Source organism: Bufo gargarizans, chromosome 6, assembly GCF_014858855.1.
Source record: "Bufo gargarizans isolate SCDJY-AF-19 chromosome 6, ASM1485885v1, whole genome shotgun sequence".
Taxonomy (NCBI): domain Eukaryota; kingdom Metazoa; phylum Chordata; class Amphibia; order Anura; family Bufonidae; genus Bufo; species Bufo gargarizans.
This window is the reverse complement of record NC_058085.1, coordinates 48,867,929-48,889,595: the sequence shown is the minus strand read 5'-3', so window position 1 is coordinate 48,889,595 and position 21,667 is coordinate 48,867,929. Positions and strand designations below refer to the sequence as shown.

Genomic DNA, 21,667 nt, shown 5'->3' with positions numbered 1-21,667 from the left:
AAAAATGACTCCAGCCAGCAAAGGAGGCAATATGGATACTAACAATACATTAGTAAGTGTCTTGTATTAATTTTTTCTACATGATAAATGCTATTTACTGAAGTGAGACCACCCCCTTAAGTCCCCCAAGTGAATGGACCAATGGTCGTCTCTATGACGCTTCTGGAGCACTGTACTCCTGTAGAGTTGAATGGAGCAGCAGTGCACATCCATCACTCCGGGATCTCATGGACTCTGTTTTTGTGATCATTGGGGGTCCCAGAGGTTGGACCACCACCAATTAGATACATATCACCCAAACATAGAAGCTTTAATCTCGGGACATCCCCTTTAAAAGGAAAATAAGCTATTAAGCTTGTGACCAAGTGATCTATATCGTACCGTAGAGTAATCTACCACTGATATGGTTTTGACCCTGGTGGTAAGTTCTAGCAATGTTGTGACCTCCCTGGTGTCACTAGTGCACAATACTATCTGCAGCTGGGGACACACATGCAGGGGGCACGAGAGCCGTGCGTGACTCCTGAGCCACTGGTTGGGAAACAATTCCCTATCCGTTCTCGTAGACACTCTATGCTTCGCTGTATGGGGCCACCATGAAGCACTGGATTCCTCTTTCAAAGAAAAAGAAGGATGCCGCCATAACACAGCATTGGACGAAGCGTGCCACAGTTCTGTCACACCAAGTTAGAAGATAGGCCCATATCAGGCTATGGGTGCACTACTAGGAATTTATACTGCGGCCATGTGAGTGAGCCTCAGAGAAAGAAGAAGAACTGTCCTCCTGGACTCGCGTTACGCTGGACAAGCCAAATTCTGGTAAGATAACAGCTCAGCAATGTCTCCGGGGTCCATTATGTACCACAGTGCAGTCTATCCACGTACATCATCATCTTGTCAGACACTTGGATTTGAGGATACGATGTTCGCTGCCAAATCACTTCCCCTTCATTAGCCGAGTGTATCTTTATGCCATGTTCTGCTTTCTAAATGGAAGTGAAAGATTAACGGCGTCTGGCACAGACACGGAGTAAATTAGTAGTCTACCGAGCTCTCCTCAGATTAAAAGGCATAAATATAACATCAAGGATTTCAGGCTGTGGCGTGCATGGATTTAGTTTTAGAAGTTATGGAGTAAAGTTTGTGAGATTTAGGGCTCATGCACGTGAACGCAAGGGCCCCGTGTCCCAGTAAATGGCGGTTCCGCAATATACAGGCATTGGCCGTGTGCACCCTTTGTCACGGGTGCGGACAATATACTTGAAGTGGTCTGCAATCCGCAATATACGGCAACGGATAGGACATGTATATTTTGGAATATTGGAAGCGCTTCTGTGAGCTTTAGGGTCTGTGCCTCCGCACCGAAAAATAGAAGACATGTCCTATCTTTTGCCGTTCCTTGCGGATCGCGGACCAATTAAAGTCACCTGGGTCCGCACCTGTGATACGAAGTTAACACGGCCATTGCCCATGCAGCACGGGCCCCTTACTTTCGTATGCATGAGCCCTTAAAGTAAAACATCCACCTTTTAATTTAGTCTTCAAGGTTTCGCCACCTATGTCTCTGCACACCCAAGCCTGAAGAAGGACTTTTTTTCCAAAACATTGCTTCTTTTCCCCGTAAAACTCTCATGACATAAATTAAATCGTATTTACTTAAATGCAACAAAGACCGGGGTGTGGCTACTTCCGTCAGAATCTGTACGAAGAACCTCGTCATTAGATCAGAGGCATGTGGGACAATCAAATACTTGAGGCTGAAGGCATCTGTGTTGGTCTCATGTTCATATGTGCCTGCATTGCTGAGAAAAATGAGGTTTTAATATATGCAAATGAGCCTCTAGGAGCAACGGGGGCGTTACCGTTACACCTAGAGGCTCAGCTGTCTCTGCAACAGCCACGCCCTCCGCACTTTGATTGACAGGACCAGACAGAGAAAATGTCATGGCAACACAAAGCAATTTCTTTCTTTTTCTTTTTGTTTTATTTTTTGAAAGTAGTAAAACACTAGAAAAACTATATACATTTCGTATCACACTGTTCTATCAATGTAAAAAATAAAAATTTAGATATATGGTGACACGAAGCAGATTTTTTAATGGATTTTTCATTTTTTTTTTATTTTTTTTTTATTTAGGGTGACTGTAAAAGATGCAGCCAGGCAGTGGGAACCATATGTGGATAAATGCTTATATTTGGGTTGCAGCTGTATATGCAACTTAAACCCTAGAAATAATAGGTGGAGTCTGACAATTAGCGGTAGTTACCACCGCTGAACCTGCACCATGTAAAGGCACCCTAAATCGTAAGAAAAACTATGTACGTTCAGTATCCCTGTACTTGTATGGAAAAGAAAAAAGTTCTAGCTCTTGGAAATAAAAGTAAGCTCTGGTGTCCGTAGGTTTCATGATAACATTTTGTCCGCCTGCAGCCACCACTAGAGGGCACTTAAGGACCTGGTCCAGTAAGCTCATGGGCTCAGTCTAGTTGCAGCTTTCATGGTATTTGGAGCTGTTTTGATAAGAAGCAGCCATGTTTTTCTAGTCCTGGGCAAACCTTCAGAGTATTTGATGTGTACTTCTCTATGTCCATCTGGTAATCCGCAATGTTTGATGATCCAGAACCTGTAGGGTCCCATGCATGCTGGATTACAGCAGTTTTCCTCCGCTTGCTTCCTTTGTCAGTGACCTTGTTTCACATCTTGATAAAAGCCGCAGTTTGCTCCTTGCAGAGTTAAGTGCTGTTGTATCCTGGTAATGGGTTTTCATTATACAACTCAATACACTGCTTGCTGTGCTATTAACTGTTTGATGGCCTGATATCCACAATTGGACGTTACAATGCACGTTACAATGTACAATGCATTTGGAAAGTCTTCAGACCCCTTCACTTTTTTCATATTTTTATATACCAGTAAGGCAAGAACACCTAATACCGATTGCTGTAGGACACACAGTTTATTAAAAAAGTCTCACTGCTCGTATTTAATCAAATATAAGCTGAGTACATAAATTAAAATTTTTGCGGAATACATAGAGTAAAAAACATGATGAGTATATATGAATTAAAAACAAAAAATAAATAAACTACACATCTAATAAAATCATGGATAACGAAATCCCCCCCAAGACAAAAAAGAAGTTTATGAAAATATACGGTTATTTCATATAGGCTGGATACATAATAGAACACGATCTATGTTGTGTGTATTGTACATAGGAGCCAGTAAATGGTAATGTAAAGCTGACTCACATATGCTTCACGCAGATCAAATACATGAATACTCAGTCCTCAAGATTTCCTCAGAAATTGCGGATCCACAAAACATGGATGCCGGGTGTGTGAATTCCACATTATGCGGAACAGAACAGCCGGCCTATAATAGAACAGTCCTATCCTTGTCTGTAATGCCGACAGTAATAGGACATGTTGTATAATTTTGCATAACGGCCATGCGGACATACAGACACTGAATACACATGGAGCCATTTCCGTTTTTCGCGGCCCCATTGAAGTGAATGGTTTCACATGCAGGCAAAAAATAATAATAATGGTACGAACACGGAAAAAAAATAAGTTTGTGTGCAGGAGCCCTAAGGTGGGCCCCTAAAATCAGTTACGCTGGTGGGCCCTAGATACCCCAGTCCGACACTTTATATGCACTTTATATGTCTATGCATAACTTTGACATTATAACATTATAGTTTTATGTTTTTCTGTAACTTCCTGAATCCACTTTTTCTAGATTATTATTTCCATGTCCATGTCACGCCCTATTTCAAGATTTGGTTGCAACCCAGAACACAGATTAGAGGTCAAGGGATAGATTTACTGCAGGGGAATTTATTTTAGAAAACAAAGGAACAAAAAAACTATTTTTGTGACCAATTTTCTGATGTAACAAGATTTCAGGTTACCTATTAAGTCCCTAAGGACAGCATCTGGGATGGCAGTGAGGTTTGCTCGATTGTTGTGTCCATTCATGTGGCTCTACATACACATGAGTACAATTCAATAATGAAAAACAAATTGCCCCCAAGGGTGTACCTAGCCTTTAAGTACATACAGAGCGCTGTGCAGATCAGATCCATTGAACAGCTTATACCTTTCGGCCATAACATGTCTATCATATTGGGGGAATATAGCCCCCGTCCAAAATTCCATTGTTTATTGAGTGGCATTGCACCATTCTCTTCTGGTGGTGAACATTACTGCTAACTTCTACTGCTTCATCCATGATACATTGTTCACCTTTCTCCAGATTTCCAAAATGTATTTTTTGCTGTAAGGATATGTATGATGGGTGTGATTGTTTCAGACAGGTGCCAGCTCTACAGAAATAGTTGGCTCCTCTGGGTCAAAAATGAATTCTTGGAGCTTTGTAGTCATTGTCAAGTCTCCCTGCATCCTCAGAGAGACAGTCAAAAAATTCTTTAAGGAATAACCATATGGGAAAGTTGTCAGCAGGCGGCAGCATCTTCATCAAGCTGCCATTGTCTGTGTCTGTGACTAATTAATGCTGAGTTTGTTCCTCTCTGCATACCAGTCATTCTCATGAGACCACCAGAGACTGATGACGATGACACTTGAGGCAAAGCTGCTGCTTGAAACATAACATTTAATGTGAGATCTTTGATAGAACGGAGGAAGGTCTGCCACATCACAGACGACATTCTACTGACCTCGTCAAGAGCTTAATAAACTGGTGTGAAGTACTTTAGCAAACACTCCATTATTAATGTGCACCATAGTCAGACCATCGGTCGTAATTCCTGCTCCAAGCCTCAATCGTGGTCTTGATTGACTGCTCTTTTGCTATCTGATGTCACATGGTGCTCTCCAGGATGCTATTGTCTTCACTAGCTCTCATATCTCAGCACAATTTTATTCCTATACCGAATACTCCTTCTACAGCCCAACCCGCAGAGTCTGCTGTGGGTGCTCTTCTTTCTCCTGTGTAATGCTTCCCGTGCAGACTGTACATTCTTTCCTCCCTATCTACACTTTGATACAGTACAGACTGTGTGATCTGCCATCCCTGAAGGTTTGGATGCTTTCATCCTGTCTACACTCTGATCTGCCATTTACAACCTTCTCCTCCCATCTGCTTTGAGAGAAGGGAGGGGGAGAGCAGACAGAGCCGACACAGCCATGTGCAGTGTGCAGTCCAATCTGTGTCTGATTCAGAAGCACAACCAGCTGTGTGAAGGAATCACACAGACTCTACAGTACAGTAGCAAAATGGTAGGAGATTTTGAATGAAGACTACTTAGAAAGTTGCGTAAAGAGTTACTGTAATTTCACACAATTAGGATCCACCTGAAAAACAGCTGTAAAGTCATGGCCACTAGGGGTCTCACTTCCAACTAAGTCCACTGCCTGTTAACAGACAAGATCAGTAAAAGAGACGGCTGAGAGGAAGGTTGTGGTGGTGGGGAGGTGTTAAAGCTAGCTGAGATCCGGAGTCTGATAAAACAGCTTCTAGACATCACAGGGACCTCCTGCTTTTCTGTAACAGTGATTTATCCCCCCCCCCCCCCCCCCCTTACCAGTTTTTTGAGCTCCCTAGAAGAAAACAAACATAGTGAGAAGTGAGGTCACTGCATACAGTACCTGCAAGAAAGGAAACACCCATTGCTTGTTAGAGAAATGCATCTAGCTGTGCAGCTGAAACAAGGGGTAATATGGCTGTAAGAGACTTTAGTGAAGCCCAAACTATACCTGCTGGTTCACAGTTATGATTGTACAAAGACGCACAGCCATTATGAAAATTTTGTTCGCATTTAGGAAGTAAATGAGCAATAAAAAAATGAGTGCTTTTAAAGTGCTGCCTTTTTTCTAAAACCTAATACTTATATGCTTTAAACTCCGGAAAGGGGTCATATAAATGAAGTCTCCCTGGGAAACAAGTAAGTCGAGGATATTGTATTAATCGTTAGCAAAATGAAACCCGTCCCATCCATCATTCTGCACTCATTAACATCTGCCTTGTTAGAATATAATCCGTCATTAAGACAACCCATTGATCGGTCAGTGACTGGGGCTCTCGTACTTTTACTGCTCTCTTAATAACAGATCATTCAATGTGACAAACTCCAGCTGTATAGGCTCTTGGTTCCTTTCATTTTCTGCAGTGTTTTCAATAAAAGTGATAGGTAGTCACTCGAATTGCCGCCCCGCTCTCCCTTCCATCATCTTAGTGCCTCGCTGTGCCATTTACTGTTTCCATTTTACATACTGTAGGTGGCACATAATGACCAGTTCCATCATTTTCTGGTCCCTTGGAATGACCGCCTGACCCAGATCTGTCCGTGATCCAAGTCTGCTGGTGACAGGGCTATTTGGTGGTGGTCCCTTGTACTTGAGGCGACTGATGCCCTGGACTATATGGCCGCCTACAATCAGCAAGTACAGTGGGGAAGGGGACAAAACTTGAGTGTCGATGCTTGATCTACCATTTTTATTTATTCCTTTGTTTTTTTTTTCTGTTAGGCAATATATGGGCCTATAGCATGATCTTAGAGATCCATAATGCAGCCACATTCAAGTGCATATGCTATGGCTGCAACACCCAGACCCTCCTAGACCACGCATTGATCACCACTGAAGTGTGGGTGGCTGCTGCCTTGTATACTAATATGTGGCATCTATAGGCACTATATGGTCCTTTAGCAGGATTTGCGAGACCCGCATTTGTTATAGCTGTAACCTCAGACCCTTCCTCAGTTCTGATAGACCAGACTTGGATCTCCACTGAAGTGTGGGTGGCTGCTGTCGCTACAGTCTGGACGCTAAATTGCAGCTGCATTATGGCTGTCCGAAAAAAAAAGTAAAAAAAATTATTGTTCTAGATAATTCTTCTTTCCATTGCCATTAGCGTTAATTGTCTGTACCAGTGCTGCAATGTTTATTTGTCACGCATTATAATTTGTCAGTTTCTCCTGTGTCAGTTATTGTCACATTGTAATGCCTTATAATCAGCATCATCCATACATCCGGCCATGATGGATGTCATAGTTGACGGATTTTACTGCCATCCTGTAAAAGTATGATAGCATGATTTTGGTCCAGTTTTATAAGATTACCGTATATTTCGGACTATAAGACACACCGGACTATGAGATGCACCTAGGATTTAGATTAGAGGAGGAATTTAAGAAAAAAATATTTTTGATCAGACCCCCAATCCTCATCAGACCTCAGATCAGTTCTTCAATCCTCATCAGACCTCATATCAGACCTCCAATCCTCATCAGACCTTATATCAGACCTCAGATCAGTCCTCCAATCCTCATCAGACATCCAATCCTCATCAGACCTTATATCAGACCTCAGATCAGTCCTCCAATCCTCATCAGACCTTATATCAGACCTCAGATCAGTCCTCCAATCCTCATCAGACTTCCAATCCTCATCAGACCTTATATCAGACCTCAGATCAGTCCTCCAATCCTCATCAGACCTCAGATCAGTCCTCCAATCCTCATCAGACCTTATATCAGACCTCAGATCAGTCCTCCAATCCTCATCAGACCTTATATCAGACCTCAGATCAGTCCTCCAATCCTCATCAGACCTTATATCAGACCTCAGATCAGTCCTCCAATCCTCATCAGACTTCCAATCCTCATCAGACCTTATATCAGACCTCAGATCAGTCCTCCAATCCTCATCAGACCTTATATCAGACCTCAGATCAGTCCTCCAATCCTCATCAGACCTTATATCAGACCTCAGATCAGTCCTCCAATCCTCATCAGACCTTATAATTAATTCTGAGCTGTCAGGAAGAGAACAACCACATGTTAACAGGCTGCATTTCTCACGTGAATTTAAGCTTTTTGCCGCCTTGGGTGACTTTAGCTGTTGTATAACTTTTCTTCATTCCACCTCGTGTGAAGTCTCGTAACCTTCAGAGTAAAATCTCTGCTTGGGAGTCTCATAACGTCTCGGAGACTGCAAGGCTCCATGAGTGCAAAGTGCTAATTTATCATCTCCCTCCATATCCTTGGTTTGGTAAATGAATGTTCTAGGATGTAGTTTATTCCGTCTCTGGCGGAAAAAAGAAACAAGTGTGTGATTTTCTTTTTTTTATTGCTAGTCTCTGTTTTACTTTCTTTAGGGTATGTTCACATTATTAAAATCTGTTGCAGAGTCGTTTTCTGCCACAAAATGTGCAATGAAAATGCCAACAATAGCTTTCCTCTGCCACCATGTGCAAATGACTGCATTTTTTTTTTTCTGACACCACATTGAGATCCGTTTCCGTAGTGGAATGTTACTTCTTAGAAGAGGATTGTTAGGGAATTTTGTATTAAAGTTAAAGGAGTTTTCGGGGAATTTATATTGATGACCTGTCCTCTGGATAGGTCATCAATATCTGATCAGCAAGGGTCCAATGCCGATCAGCTAGTTCTCCGTGAGCGCCGAAGCCTCTTCCTAGGCCATGTGACGTTATACCATAGATCGGTCGCGTTGCCTTGTTGCACCATTCAAGTCAGTGGGTCTCAGCTGCAATACTAAGCACAGCCACTATACGATGCATGGCGCTGTGCTTAGAAAACTGCCGGGAGACAGCTATGTGCACCAGAGCTCTGGTGAGTGCAGCGGCTGATCAGCAGGGGTGCCGGGACTCGGATCCCCCCCCCCCATGTGATAAGGATGACCTATCCTGAGGATAACCCCTTTAAAGGTGGAGAAGAAAAAAACACACTAGTGGTTTTAAAAGTGTTTTTAGCACCAAAAACACTTTTTGAATTATCCTACCCAAGAGCTGGATAAGAACAATGATGGTGAATACGCTTCTAAAACCTCTTCTAAAAACTCTTGCAAATCCTCAACCTAAAACTTTTCTAAATAATGCTTTAAATCCGCGACTAAATTAGAAATCTGCCACCAAAACTGACCTGTTATCAGCTACTAATCTGCTACAGATTTTTCTGCTGAAGATTTTGCTGTGTGAACTTAGCCTCAAACTGCAGTGCTGCTCTCTACATCTCCGAATTAAAGTGTCTTTTTCTACTGGAATCACTGATCGTACAGAACTCTACGTTGTAGTTGCAGTTGGATTGTGATTTTGCTATGATGCAGAGCCACTATACGATGTATGGCGCTGTGTTTAGAATGGCCATGCACATTAGATAAATTATGTTGTGATGGCCATGCACATTAGATAAATTATGTTGTGATGGCCATGCACATTAGATAAATTATGTTGTGATGGCCATGCACATTAGATAAATTATGTTGTGATGGCCATGCACATTAGATAAATTGTGGCCGATCCTGACGTGTATGGAGGCCTCTAGACTCTCTGATAGAAGATCGGGCCGTTGGATTGTAACTTGCTCAAACCTTCTGTTCTGGGAAATGTAATTTGCAGCGAGACATGTTTGTGGTGGCTTGCTCACCTCTCCCCTTCCTGCATACATCCCAGAGCATGCATGTGTATGGAGGGGTCGGGAGAAAGACATAGCTATCCAGTGTAGCCAGTCTCAGTCATAACAAGCGCCGAAAGACAATAAAACAACTTGATTGGCACTCATTTAAAGGCTTTACATGGGCAGATCGGAAATGTATGTGGTGGGCAAGCGATTGCCCGTCCCTTATGTACTTCACATGATGTCAGCAGCAGATCCTTGTTTATACAGAGGGATGTGCTCACATAAAAGAGCCCATCAGACAGGATGATGATCAGCCGAATGAATGAGTAAAAGTTCCTTTGCGCTGCTGCGCTGTTACCAGCTGGCAGAGGTGGTTACAGGTCTTTCGTGTTCCCCAGGCGGATGGCTCTTCTTTATATTCACTGCCTATAGTCCTCTAATTGGCAGCATACATCCTTCTATTAACGTGAGAGCTAATTGAATAAACCCTTGTGTCTATTCAGTGACAACGGTCTCAAAGCGAGCCTGCGGTCCTACACACGGAGCCACGTATCGCGGGACACTAGTGTGATAAAGCAGCGCGTGCCCGTCTATGCAGATTCTCAGATTTGCAGTATGTGAACTCGAGCTTCAGAGGCTAATGCTATTAGTAAAGGAAAATTGCAAAACTAAACTAATCTGAACGAATACATTTCCTGCTCGAAATGCCGCTTTTCCTGATCGGCTGCAGGAATCCAGCCAACGCAGCATGTCCTATCGACGTTTTAGAGCTCTGCAAGTGTGGGAACTATAACTCCCAGCAGGCAGCCTGGCAGGTGTAGATTCAGGATGCACGTTGCAGACTTTTTGGTTTTTGCTTTTTGGAGAAGGGAGGACGACTTATCGTGCACAAATGTGTGATAAGAAAGAGTCGGACAGGAGGTGGATGCATCAGATGGCTGCACAGAAAGCCCGTCATCTGGGTCCTGGAGAGTAAGTTCTTTCCTAAACATTTGACTTGACATTATACGCGCACTTCCTCCTGCGATATTGAGCCTTTACACCAACATTTGTATTTTTCACCCCCCGGGTACCACACAAGACTGTCCCTCTATTCCGCTGTTTGCAGTGTGAACAGCTCATTAAGTCCCTGTCATGTCTAATGCAAGAAGTCCATGGCTGAGAGCCCGCAATGTAATTGAAATTAAATGTATTCAGAGAAAAGTTGCAGCACTCCATAAACAAGGCGCTAAAGTTTCATCCGTCTGCAAGGAAACAAATAGAAGTATCGTTCCCAGCATGTACGGCGAGCCTCGAGAGAATGACGCTGCGGAGATACGAGGCTCGACGCGGGAGACCTGCAGGTCACGTATACAGCGAGACATACAGCGCTGTTACCAATAGCAGCCAGTTACATATACAGTATAATATATATATATATATATATATATATATACAGAACCCTGAAAATCATAGTAGAACATTGAAATGTCCAAATGTCTGTCTTTTCCTTAATTCATCCATTCATTTATCGACATAGGATTTGCCGACCTCCTAAATAGCAAATCCTGTCTAAATGTGCTGGCCACAGTCCTGTATTGCTGCATAAAATAAGATCCACCCCGGCCTCATCCCTTAACGGCGTTGTCTCACTTCTGCAAATTACATTTATTTTATGTAGAGAAAGTCAATACAAGGCACTTACTAATGTATTGTTATTATCCACATTGCTTCCTTTGCTGGCAGGATTCATTTTTCCATCACATTATATACTGCTCATGTCCAGGGATTACCACTACCGCTGCAGCACAGATACGAGGTGTTCGGGACAGGAGCTGCTGCGCATGCATGGCTATGTGCGCTCCCACAGTCCCGGCAACCAGAGAGGCTGGTGATTTTTTCCTATAGTGTTCCAACACTCCAGCAGCGATGGTCGTAACACCTGGATGCGAGCAGTGAATAATGTGATGGAAAAATTAATCCAGCCAGCAAAGGAGGCAACATGGAAAACGATAAAATAGCTGCAGTGAGACAAACCCATGGACAATGGGGGCATATCGCTAGGATATGCCCCCATTGTCTTATAGATGCAGGTCCCACCACTGGGACCCGCACCTACATCAGCACCTCGTTACCCATTTGGACAGGATTGATCCCCCTCTGCCCATTGGGACAACATCCTCTTCCATTTGGACACCATTCAGTCCTTATTACCACTGGTCCAGTTTCCGCTGGAATGGATTAGTTTACATCGTCTGGTTTTCTGCGTCTTACATATTCTTTGCGTCCATCTGGCCCGTAAGTTTTCTGCTCCTCCGTGTGCGGAAAACATCATGCAGTCAGCCTAAAGCTGGCCGTACCCCATCAGATTAAAGGGGTTGTGCCAAGAATTAAAGTTATCCCTATCCACATAGTAGGTGTAACTAACTGATCACTAGGGGTCTGGCCGCTGAGACCCCCCACAAAGAATCCTTTTCCAGATAGACTGTGAGGCCGAGCATGCGCCTCCATTCCACCTCTGTGGGTGCTTTGGAGATAGCTGAATCCCATAGAGAAGGATCGGAGAGGCAGGGCGCATGCTCAATCTGCTGTTCCACCAGGATGTGAACATGGGACCCCTATTCTTGGGATCGGCAGAAGTCCCGGTGATCAGTTCGTTATCCTCTATCCTGTGCATGGGGGCTTTAATACTTGGCACAACCCCTTTAATGTTGGCCATAGCGGCTAATATATATGGGGCCTCCTAATTCTACCCCCTGATGGTAGATTTTGGAGGAGGGTTGGTTCGGGCTGTTGGAATTTAGCATGTCCAATTCTTTTGTTCTCATGGGACATACGCTGCCGAGCATGCATGTGTTTTGGCGGAGGAGTTCGGAGACTTCACTCAATGCAAAAGGGACCACTTCAGTGAAAGGCACTGGTAGGTCATTGCCTTTGTTTCGGTCGTGCTGATTGTGCGTAATATATAATGTATCAGCAGCAGGAGGGCAGCGATGCAATCACGGGTGATGTGTTATTTCGGGATAAGTGCCAGGCTTTTAATGCCGCCATCAAGCTTGAAAGTACTGTTAAATCCATAATGGTACAAGAAGGATATATATATAATGAGTGCTACCCAGCCCTTGTTATGCTCCAGTACATAAATAGTGCCGCCTGATAATGACGCTGGCAGCAGTCCTATTGCATTTACTTGATTGTGGCTGCAGACGTGACCATCATAACGACACCTTCGGCTGAGGCTGGGATCAGAGGAGCCTCGGAATAAATGTCCCATCTCCAAGATATTGAGACAATGAGCAAAAAGCCGCCCTGACCCAGCTCAGGAACAGGGACTGATCTAGTCTCCTCCAGCTCCTAGTTAGTGCATATTACTTATTGGAAGCTGCAAAGTGTGACGCATTATCACATTTCCTCTCGGAGTCACCTGGATGGTCGGCTAATTGGTAACGGATCAAAATACCGTCTGTCCGGTACCGGGTCCTGAGACTTTGGCAAACGTAGAGAGAAGCAGCTGTCACAGGCATCGTCTAAGTGTCAGAACTGGTGTTATAATGTTGTCAGGAATGAGGGTAGCTGTATACTTTATCCAGAAGGTCCAGATCCTGCGCTGGTGTACTCCTGGACAGGCCCTATTTATCCGATTGTAGTGGTGACATCAAGTCGACAACACGTGACTGCTGCAGCCAATTGCTGGCCTCAGAGGTGCAGTGAAGGCTATAGAGGTTGCATGTCGTCAACAAAAAAGTCACCACTGCAGCCGGATGGAGTACTGGATTAGCGTTGTGGGATCTGCCAGGTAAGTACTTACCAGTTCTTTATTGAATGCTGGTCCAGAGAGTGGTCCGGTTAACTCCTGAACCAGACCACCCCTTTAATTAGAGACCTCCTGTCTCCTCTCCTGACACATACCATTGAAGTAAAAATATTCCTAATGGGAGGGGAAAAATGATTTTAAAAGCAACAACTCTGGCACCATTTTTATTTATATTTTACAAGTCTGCATTATACTCAATTATTCCTCCTTGAAAAAATGTATGAATACATTTTGACAATTGGATGTTACCAGTTGGGGGTATGTCGCTCCACAGACTGGCACTACGTAATCACTGCTCACAGTGTCAGACTGTATAGCGACACACTCCTTTCACAAGGGGATTGTAACACCCATTTATCAATTTCATCTTAAAGGGGTTGTCCTAGTTACATAAAAACCTTGGCAATCCCTGTAAACTAAAATAACAAATGAATAGATTCTGTTTTTTCCCCTGTTTCTAAGAGCACTATGCACTGGTCCTCTCTCTGCTGATGTCATCTTCTTGGCTGCAGCGGTGATGTTCCGTGTACAGGTCACTGGTGCAGGCAATGGTTGGCCCAGCCGTGCATGGGATGTCTCTGCTGAGGCCAGTGATTGGCTGTAGCATTGACCTGTGTGCATGGAACTTACCACTGCAGCCAGAAAAACAAATAGCAATGAGGACTGGAGCGCGTTGCAGGACATAGCAGAGGAGTTTACAGAGGTTGCCCCATCTTTCATGTAAGTCGGACAACGCTTTTAACTTTTAAGAGGAATAACAGAGGAAAGTCACAATACTGACGTGTGATACTCCACAATTTATGGGGAATGCAAGTATTACCTAGGCGTGTCTGGAGAGGTGACCGATCCTCTCCAAATGACCACTATTACAGTTTGAATGAAAAATCTGCTTTATCCGTAAAATATAAGAAATACATAAATATCTCTATTTTCTCCATTGATCTCGGGTGGCTGCATTTACCGATGGATAATGGTCAGGTCTATCACATTAACTTGTATTTGTGTCTCCTGCAGATAAAATAGAGAATGGGGATGTGCACCAGAGAAGGAGAGGGGTTCCTTCTCCCCTAGCCGAGGACTTGTCCACGCCGGGCCCCCGGGATCCTTCGCACAACGTGAGCAGTAGCTGGAGGCGGATTATGCTGCTGATCCTCGCCATTACCATTCACAACATTCCAGGTAGGAGATGAAACTTAATTACGTATGTTTTATAGACCTGTGTTGCCAACGCCAGCTTGCGGTATATAATCGGAGGTGTAAGGCATCTTTCACACTGCCGATGCAGCCTTTCGGCAAAGTGGTACCGGTTTAGAATGCTAGAATTCGTCCACAACTTTCGGCAGTGTCCGGCAATGCCAGATCCAGCAGGCAGTTCCCAGATGCCGGATCTGTCAATGCAGATGTGAAACAAGTCGACCATACATGTCCAAGGTGAACCACACATGTCTCCAGCCAGACATGAAATGTATTAAATCTCCAGAATCCCCAGGGTGTATAAGTGTGTTAAGCACTTTTCTTCAGCAGTTTGTCCTACAGACCTGTCAGTGTGCATTCTGCAGAACCAAGAAATGTGCATCAGACTCGATATCTGATGAACCTGGCCTGGACTCCCGGTTTTCTTCCTATTACTACAACGTGCTCCATGGGTTCTCATCACCTTCTCCCTTAGGTCCCTTGCAGTGTCCTCATTGCCTCACCCCTCTGCTTTCTTGTTGGGTGCAGTGAGACACAAGAAAAGCCCACACTGTGCAAGAATAATGTCCTCCTCCGTATATCAAGATGTACAGTGAACTGAAGATTCTGTGGGGGCATCGGTAGGAGAAGGTCCTGGCAGTGTCATAAGTTGTGAGATGTTTCCTATCATTGTATAAGCACTGGTAAAAACAAAAAAACATGTGCTCATTCAGCGAGCCACGGAGATTCCGGGGCAGAGGATGGGAGTGGTAGTGGCCCTGATGAAGTGTTGTGTCACGGTGTACTCCCTCAGCCGTTGCCTCCTGGGGATCGGTGCAATGGAAATGCAGTATTGAAGGATGAGGCCAGAATTAAATGTAACAAAGTGCAACCTCAAATATATTCAATAGCAGCAATTTCCAAGTGCAATTGTCTCTGGCATCAGTAAGGATGAAGAAGGCAGGTTGGTTGGCTGCAGTTTAGCACAATGTAGAGTAGTACTGGCCTAGTAGTATTCTGGTGATGGTCTTAATTGTAGTCCCTCACCTCACAACATTGTCTTTAATGCTGGTTTACTCTGTTGTCTATCTTCTCAAGGGTCCACTTGAGGCTTGTAGTAAGTTGATCTTTCTGGAGAATCTTTTCCAGGAGCAGGAGCTCTGCAGTGTGCTTCCTCTCCACACTGTGACTGTTCTGGAACGCCCCATCCTGGCAGGAAGCAGGACCTGCCCACAGCTACATGAGGGGAGGTACAGGGTGGTTAACCCTGTTCCTGTCAACCATTGTCATCCATTGTTTATTATGATAGAAAACATACAGTAAAGAGCGAAGAAGCAGCACATGGCCTCCACCTCTGGGACCCGCACCTACAACGAGAACGGAGCGGGGAGAGATGTGGCTGGAGGACCACGGATTTCCCAGGGTCAGTCCACCACAAAGCGCTGCTGTTCCCACAGAAATGAATGGTAGCGCATCGCGCACGCTTGGCACCTGCTCCCATTCATTTCTATGGAGCCGACGGAAATGGCCGAGTCAGCGCTCGTCTATTTTCGGCGGCCCCATAGAAATGAATAGAGGGCGGTTGCGCATGTGCAGTGCGGCCTCCGTTCATTTCCCCGCTCCGTTCTCATTGTACGTGCGGGTGGGACCCGCACCTATTAGACAATGGGAACATATCCTAGAGATATGCCCCCATTGTCTGAGATGGTAAAACGCCTTTGAGATGCAACAGTGTGCACCAGAGACTGCACCAAAATGTTGATGGCCTAAAGTAAAGCCAACTAATAGGTGGTCTAAAGTCCGGGGTGACTAGACTGGGTAAAGGTGAACCTAATTCCTCACCCAGCCTTGTCATCTGCTCCACTGTGGGGGCCTGTTCTTCTCTGCTGTATGTGTGCGAGGATGTAATACTGCTTCCCATATTCTTTATTATGATGTGGTTGTTTTTGTGGGAAAGCAGCTAACCATCCAGCTTGACCCCATAATTGCCAGTGGGAATAATACGGTAAGTAGCTTAATTGTGTGACTTGATGAGTAAGTGATCTGAACACTGATAATGTGCCAGGAGCATCTCCCGGAAGACCAGAGTCAATTACAGAGATTTTCATAGCAAGTGGAAGACTCCTAGGATCAAACTTGACTTTTTTAGTGGTCCTGCAATAAGAATTTTCTGTAGTATCTATCTAATATCTATTTATCTATCTATCTATCTCACTTATATCTATCTATCTCATATCTATCTATCTATCTACACTGACCAAAAATATAAACACAACACTTTCAGTTTTGCTTGAGCTGAACTTAAAGATCTGAAACATTTTCTACATACACAAAAGACCCATTACTCTCAAATACTGTTCACAAATCTGTCTAAGGGTCCATTCACACGTCCGTAGTGCATTGCGGATCCGCAATACACCTGGCCGGCACCCCCATAGAACTGCCTATTCGTGTCTGCAATTGCAGACAAGAATATAAAAATAAAAAATTCGGGAGCCGTGGACCGGATGATCGGGGCCGCGCTCCGGAAATGCGGATAGCACACTGTGTGCTGTCTGCATCTCTTCCGGCCCCATAGAGAATGAATGGGTCCGGATTCGTTCCGCAACATTGTGGAACGGATCCGGACCCATTCTACGGACGTGTGAATGGACCCTAAATCTGTGTTAGTGAGCACTTCTCCTTTGCCGAGATAATCCATCCCACCTCACAGGTGTGGTATATCAAGGTGCTGATTAGACAGCATGAATGACTGCCCACAATAAATGCCCACTTTGAAATGTGCACTTTGATCACACAGCACAATGCCACAGATGTCGCAACGTTTGAGGGAGCGTGCAATTGGCATGCTGACTGCAGGTATGCCTACCAGAGCTGTTTCCCGTGTAATCAATGTTCATTTCTCTACCATAAGCCTATCTCATATCTATGATTATTCTATCTATCTATCTATCTATCTATCTATCTATCTATCTATCTATCATCTATCTCATATCTATGATTATTCTATCTATCTATCTATCTATCTATCTATCATCTATCTCATATCTATGATTATTCTATCTATCTATCTATCTATCTATCATCTATCTCATATCTATCATTATTCTATCTATCACTCTATCTTTCTCATATATATATATATATATATATATATATATATATCTAATGTCTATCTATCTCATATATATCTGTCTATTTAATAGTTGTTATAGTCTTAGAAGGCGGTCAGCCTTCTTCCTGCTGGTGTTTCTGTCAGTGCAATACATGGCGGTATCACGCAGCGTCTGTCCTCCTGTCAGCAGCTGCTCGGCTCTGTCTTCAGCGGCTTTCATTGTGTGCAGAATAAACACTTCGCATCTTGTTAGAGCAGATCATACATGGGGCACTCAGCCCGCTGGGCTCCAGACCCCGGATTACGCATCCAGCTCCAATTTGCCTGTTCGTAGAGCTTGTTTGGCTGGGGTGAGCCTGGCACTGGGTGGCAGTGTGCTGTGCACCAGTCATGCAGACGCCACTTGGAAAAAAACCATTGTTTTTCTTGGCCGTCTTTTCTCATAGCTCATCTCTCATCTGTGGCTCGGGGGCTGTATGCCGGCCAAACAACTCACCAAGAGATTACCATATAGATTAAACCGGGGGTAGGTGGTTCTGCCTGCTCTGTAACCTGCTGCCTGCCGATCGGACTGCATGCACAAGGTGACAGGTTCCATAATGCACCAAAGCTGCCGTGAGGTCTCCTAATATCAGCTCTGTGATGCCCCAGCCTTCCACTAAATGTACAACTAATGGAGGACTGCACTTAGAAGAACATATAAGAAGAGGATTCTCCTGTATTCCCTTCTTGATCAGTGTCTTCTCTGCTGATGTGCATTCTGGAAAGTGTTGTCTTTACAATAAATTAATCCAGTATAGAGGAGAACGATTTGTCTCACTTCATTAGAGAAATACTGGCAATCTAATGGAAAGCCTGCTGATTGTTTCCAGTAACATCTAGCAGAATTAAAGGGGCCATCCAGGATTTTGATACTGATGGCCTATATTTAAAATAACTTATATATATGTTAACACCCCTGTCGATCCGCTGTCCTGCAGTGGGTCCAGTGCCAGGACTACACAGCTCCATCCACTGTGTAGTGGACAGAGCCGGTAAGTGCAGCACTGCTTCCAGTCACTTCAGTGTTACTAGTCAGCCTGACTCCTGCTCCAGCGATGCCTCCTGCTGACAGCTCTGCCTCTCCTACTATCTGCTCCCATCTGTTTTTGGCGCCTTTGATATTTTTTTTATTCCTTGGTTATGTCGCTTAGTACTCATGGTTCTACTTGTGGTCCTGACCCACGGCCAACCCTCTCATCCCCCTGCTTGTCACTTCCTGCTGCTTTCCTCCTGACAACTTTTGAGAACATTCCTGACAACCAGTTGTTTCTGCACACCTACTGCTAATCAGTGTCATCATTTTGGAGACATTGACCTTAGAATCTGTCGGGGAAAGTCCATAGCTCCTTTTGGGGGTGTTCACCTTTTAGCATTTTTCAACAGACCCGTGACTTACCTGATACCTACTGCCGGGTTCCGGCTCCCTACTTTCCCCTCCAACTCTGCAGGTGCTGGGTCTCCGGCATCAACTTCTGATTTGACGCCAGGTCACGTGCCTTCTGCAGCCAATGGCTGGCTGCAGAGGATGCAAGTCACCTATGTGTCACGTGACATGAAACGTCACCGCTGTAGTCGTCATGTAACTTGGCGTCAAACCAAATGTTGATGCGGGGAGACCCGGGACCCGCTGATCTGGTGGAGCTGCGATGGAGCAGGAACCCAGAGGCAGGTATCAGGTAAGTATGATTGCCTCCACTGATCCGGTCACACTGTGGGTGTGTCGAAAAGTGCTAGAAAGATGAACATCCCCTTTAAGAGTGAAAAATGCCTGTGCCAAACCAAACTGCGGCTTAGAGGACCCTCTTCTGGAAACATTGCCGTCTTTCTTGTATTTCACCTGTAGTAGATGCTAGAGAACGGAGAGTCTGAGATTTATTCCTATACCATAAATGTCCCCCAATATGAGGGAACGATCCTCGCCCTCCACCCCTTACATTACAGTGTCTTTGCATCTCTGGTTCACACACTAATATTTGCAGATATTTGCAGTATACAGTGTAATGTATGTACAGGTGTCATTACCGCATTACCATATAACATTTCTAATCCACCGCCAGACCCTGCATTTCAATAGCCGCAGTCTGATCTATGACCCGTTAATCCTACTTAATTGCTTTGCTTTGGAGAGGTTGTGATCTCTGTCTGCAGTCACTTCTGAGAAATCCAAGACCGCCATGAATTTTGATGTACGGATGACGACTGCAGGGCCAGCCTTTCTTAAAGAAAGCACACATTACTGATAATGCCGTATGCGATGAATATGAAATGTGCATGAAATCTGTCTGGCTGCTTTATGTGACATCGCCATCATTTTTCTGCTTTATAAATTACATTTGCAGTTGCAATTTAGTATATTTTTTTTTTTTTACATTCATTTTTTCTTTTGCTTAATTACAGCTCTACAATAAATCTGCAAAAGTTTAAAAGAAATGTACATGGGGTGTACTTCATTTTTTTCTACATACTGCATTTAACTCCTACATGAATCTACAACTCTTGGGTTTAATGTCGCTCTAAAGGGTTTGTTCTATTTAGAAAACCAATATTCATATAGATGGTTTCTTATACAGCAGTTACCTAACCTACCACATACTCTTCGGATGGTCCCATTTTATTGGATCTGTACGTAAGTTTGTAAATCCAAAGTGGTCACTCCACCTGTTGCTATGCAGCTGTCTGGGTCACCACCCCGCCAATGGGGTTTAACCAGTTCCACTCCCATGAATTTCAAACCCCTTAGGTTCTTCTCATGGTGCTCCTTAAAATTCCTAGAGACACTATGGGTAGTTGGACCTTTTTTAATATAACGGATGTGTTCCTGTATTCTAACTTCCAGTTTCCTGAGGGTTCTTCCTACGTACTGGAGGCCACAAGGGCACTCCAGTACGTATATTACACCTTCATTCTTACAGGACAGACCCCCTTTTACTTTGAACTCTTGCATTGTTCAGTGCAGCCATCTGGACTCTTGCATTGTTCAGTGCAGCCATCAGGACTCTTGCATTGTTCAGTGCAGCCATCAGGACTCTTGCCTTGTTCTGTTCATCCGTCAAGACTCTTGCATTGTTCTATGCAGCTACCAGGACTCTAGCATTGTTCTATGCAGCTACCAGGACTCTTGCATTGTTCTCTGCCTTCAAGGAGTATTCGTTATGGCGTCTCATGCATTCTTATACCACAGAAAACTCATCTTAATTCGTCTTGAATTCAAATAATCCAGATCATTTTTAGTACATGTTAAAAAGAAGTCTATTGACTTCAGCCCTCCTTACATAATGCCTCTCCACAGATAGCATTGCTATGGTGATAAGTTATTGACCTCCGGCCATCTTTACCTGGAGCCTGTATTCAGAGGAAGCAGCAGCTGTCATCAGGAGGTGATTAATGTCTTCTTACTAACATTATGCAAATAGTATAATATCTGACTGCGGCAGCGTCTTCCTCCCTGCGCTGCGCATTGTCTCGCTCTTCAGCATCCTGTTCCTCACATCCTAGTGTCTCATATGTTTAGGATCAAGGTGACACTTTTGTCTTTTTCTCCTTGCCCTCTGCTCCTGGATGGCTGCTTGATCCCAAATCAGAAGTGACTGGAGGACCGTGGAGAGAGCTGATCAGTTCCAATTGTCTTCTATAGCCCTCCAGTACACTTGTATACTGCACATAAGGGGTAGAGTACAGAGACATAGACAGTGGGTTTCAACCTGTTTAATGAGTATATTGCATTTTGAGAAGGTGCACTCCTGGAACCTGTTGACACTAGGACTGTAGAACCCTCTAAGCCGTGTTCACACAGGACATAGTTTGGTGCTGAAAATACATTGCAAATTCTGCTCCAAATCTGCAGCAAAATCTGCTAGAGTTGCATGTGGATTTTGCAGCAGATATGCATTTACAAAAGGTGAAATCCACGTTGGAAATAGAAGCATAAACTTCAGGGCAATATATGTTCAGATTCTTTTGCAGAAATTTTCCTCAGCACGTCTTTTAAATATTGTCCACTTTGCTGCTATTATATATGCTGCAAATCTTCCAAATGCAATTCTGCTGCAGAAAATCTGTAGCCTTTCAACCTTGTGTGGCGCACCCTTACTACCCTGCCGAATATGCAGTCTTTCTTCGGAGCAAATCCACAACAAAATCTCGATTTTGGATTGTCTGTGA

At 44.2% G+C, this 21,667-nt stretch overlaps 1 protein-coding gene across 2 annotated transcripts in view; it reads left to right on the top strand.

Annotated features, from left to right (window-relative positions):
• The window catches only part of SLC39A11 (solute carrier family 39 member 11), a 310,670-nt gene that overhangs the window by 231,803 nt on the left and 57,200 nt on the right, over positions 1–21,667 (top strand). For both annotated transcript variants that reach the window (XM_044297525.1, XM_044297524.1), the window contains exon 6: positions 14,191–14,355. In XM_044297525.1, coding sequence (XP_044153460.1) covers positions 14,191–14,355 — 165 coding nt within the window. The remainder of the gene's footprint in view (positions 1–14,190; positions 14,356–21,667) is intronic.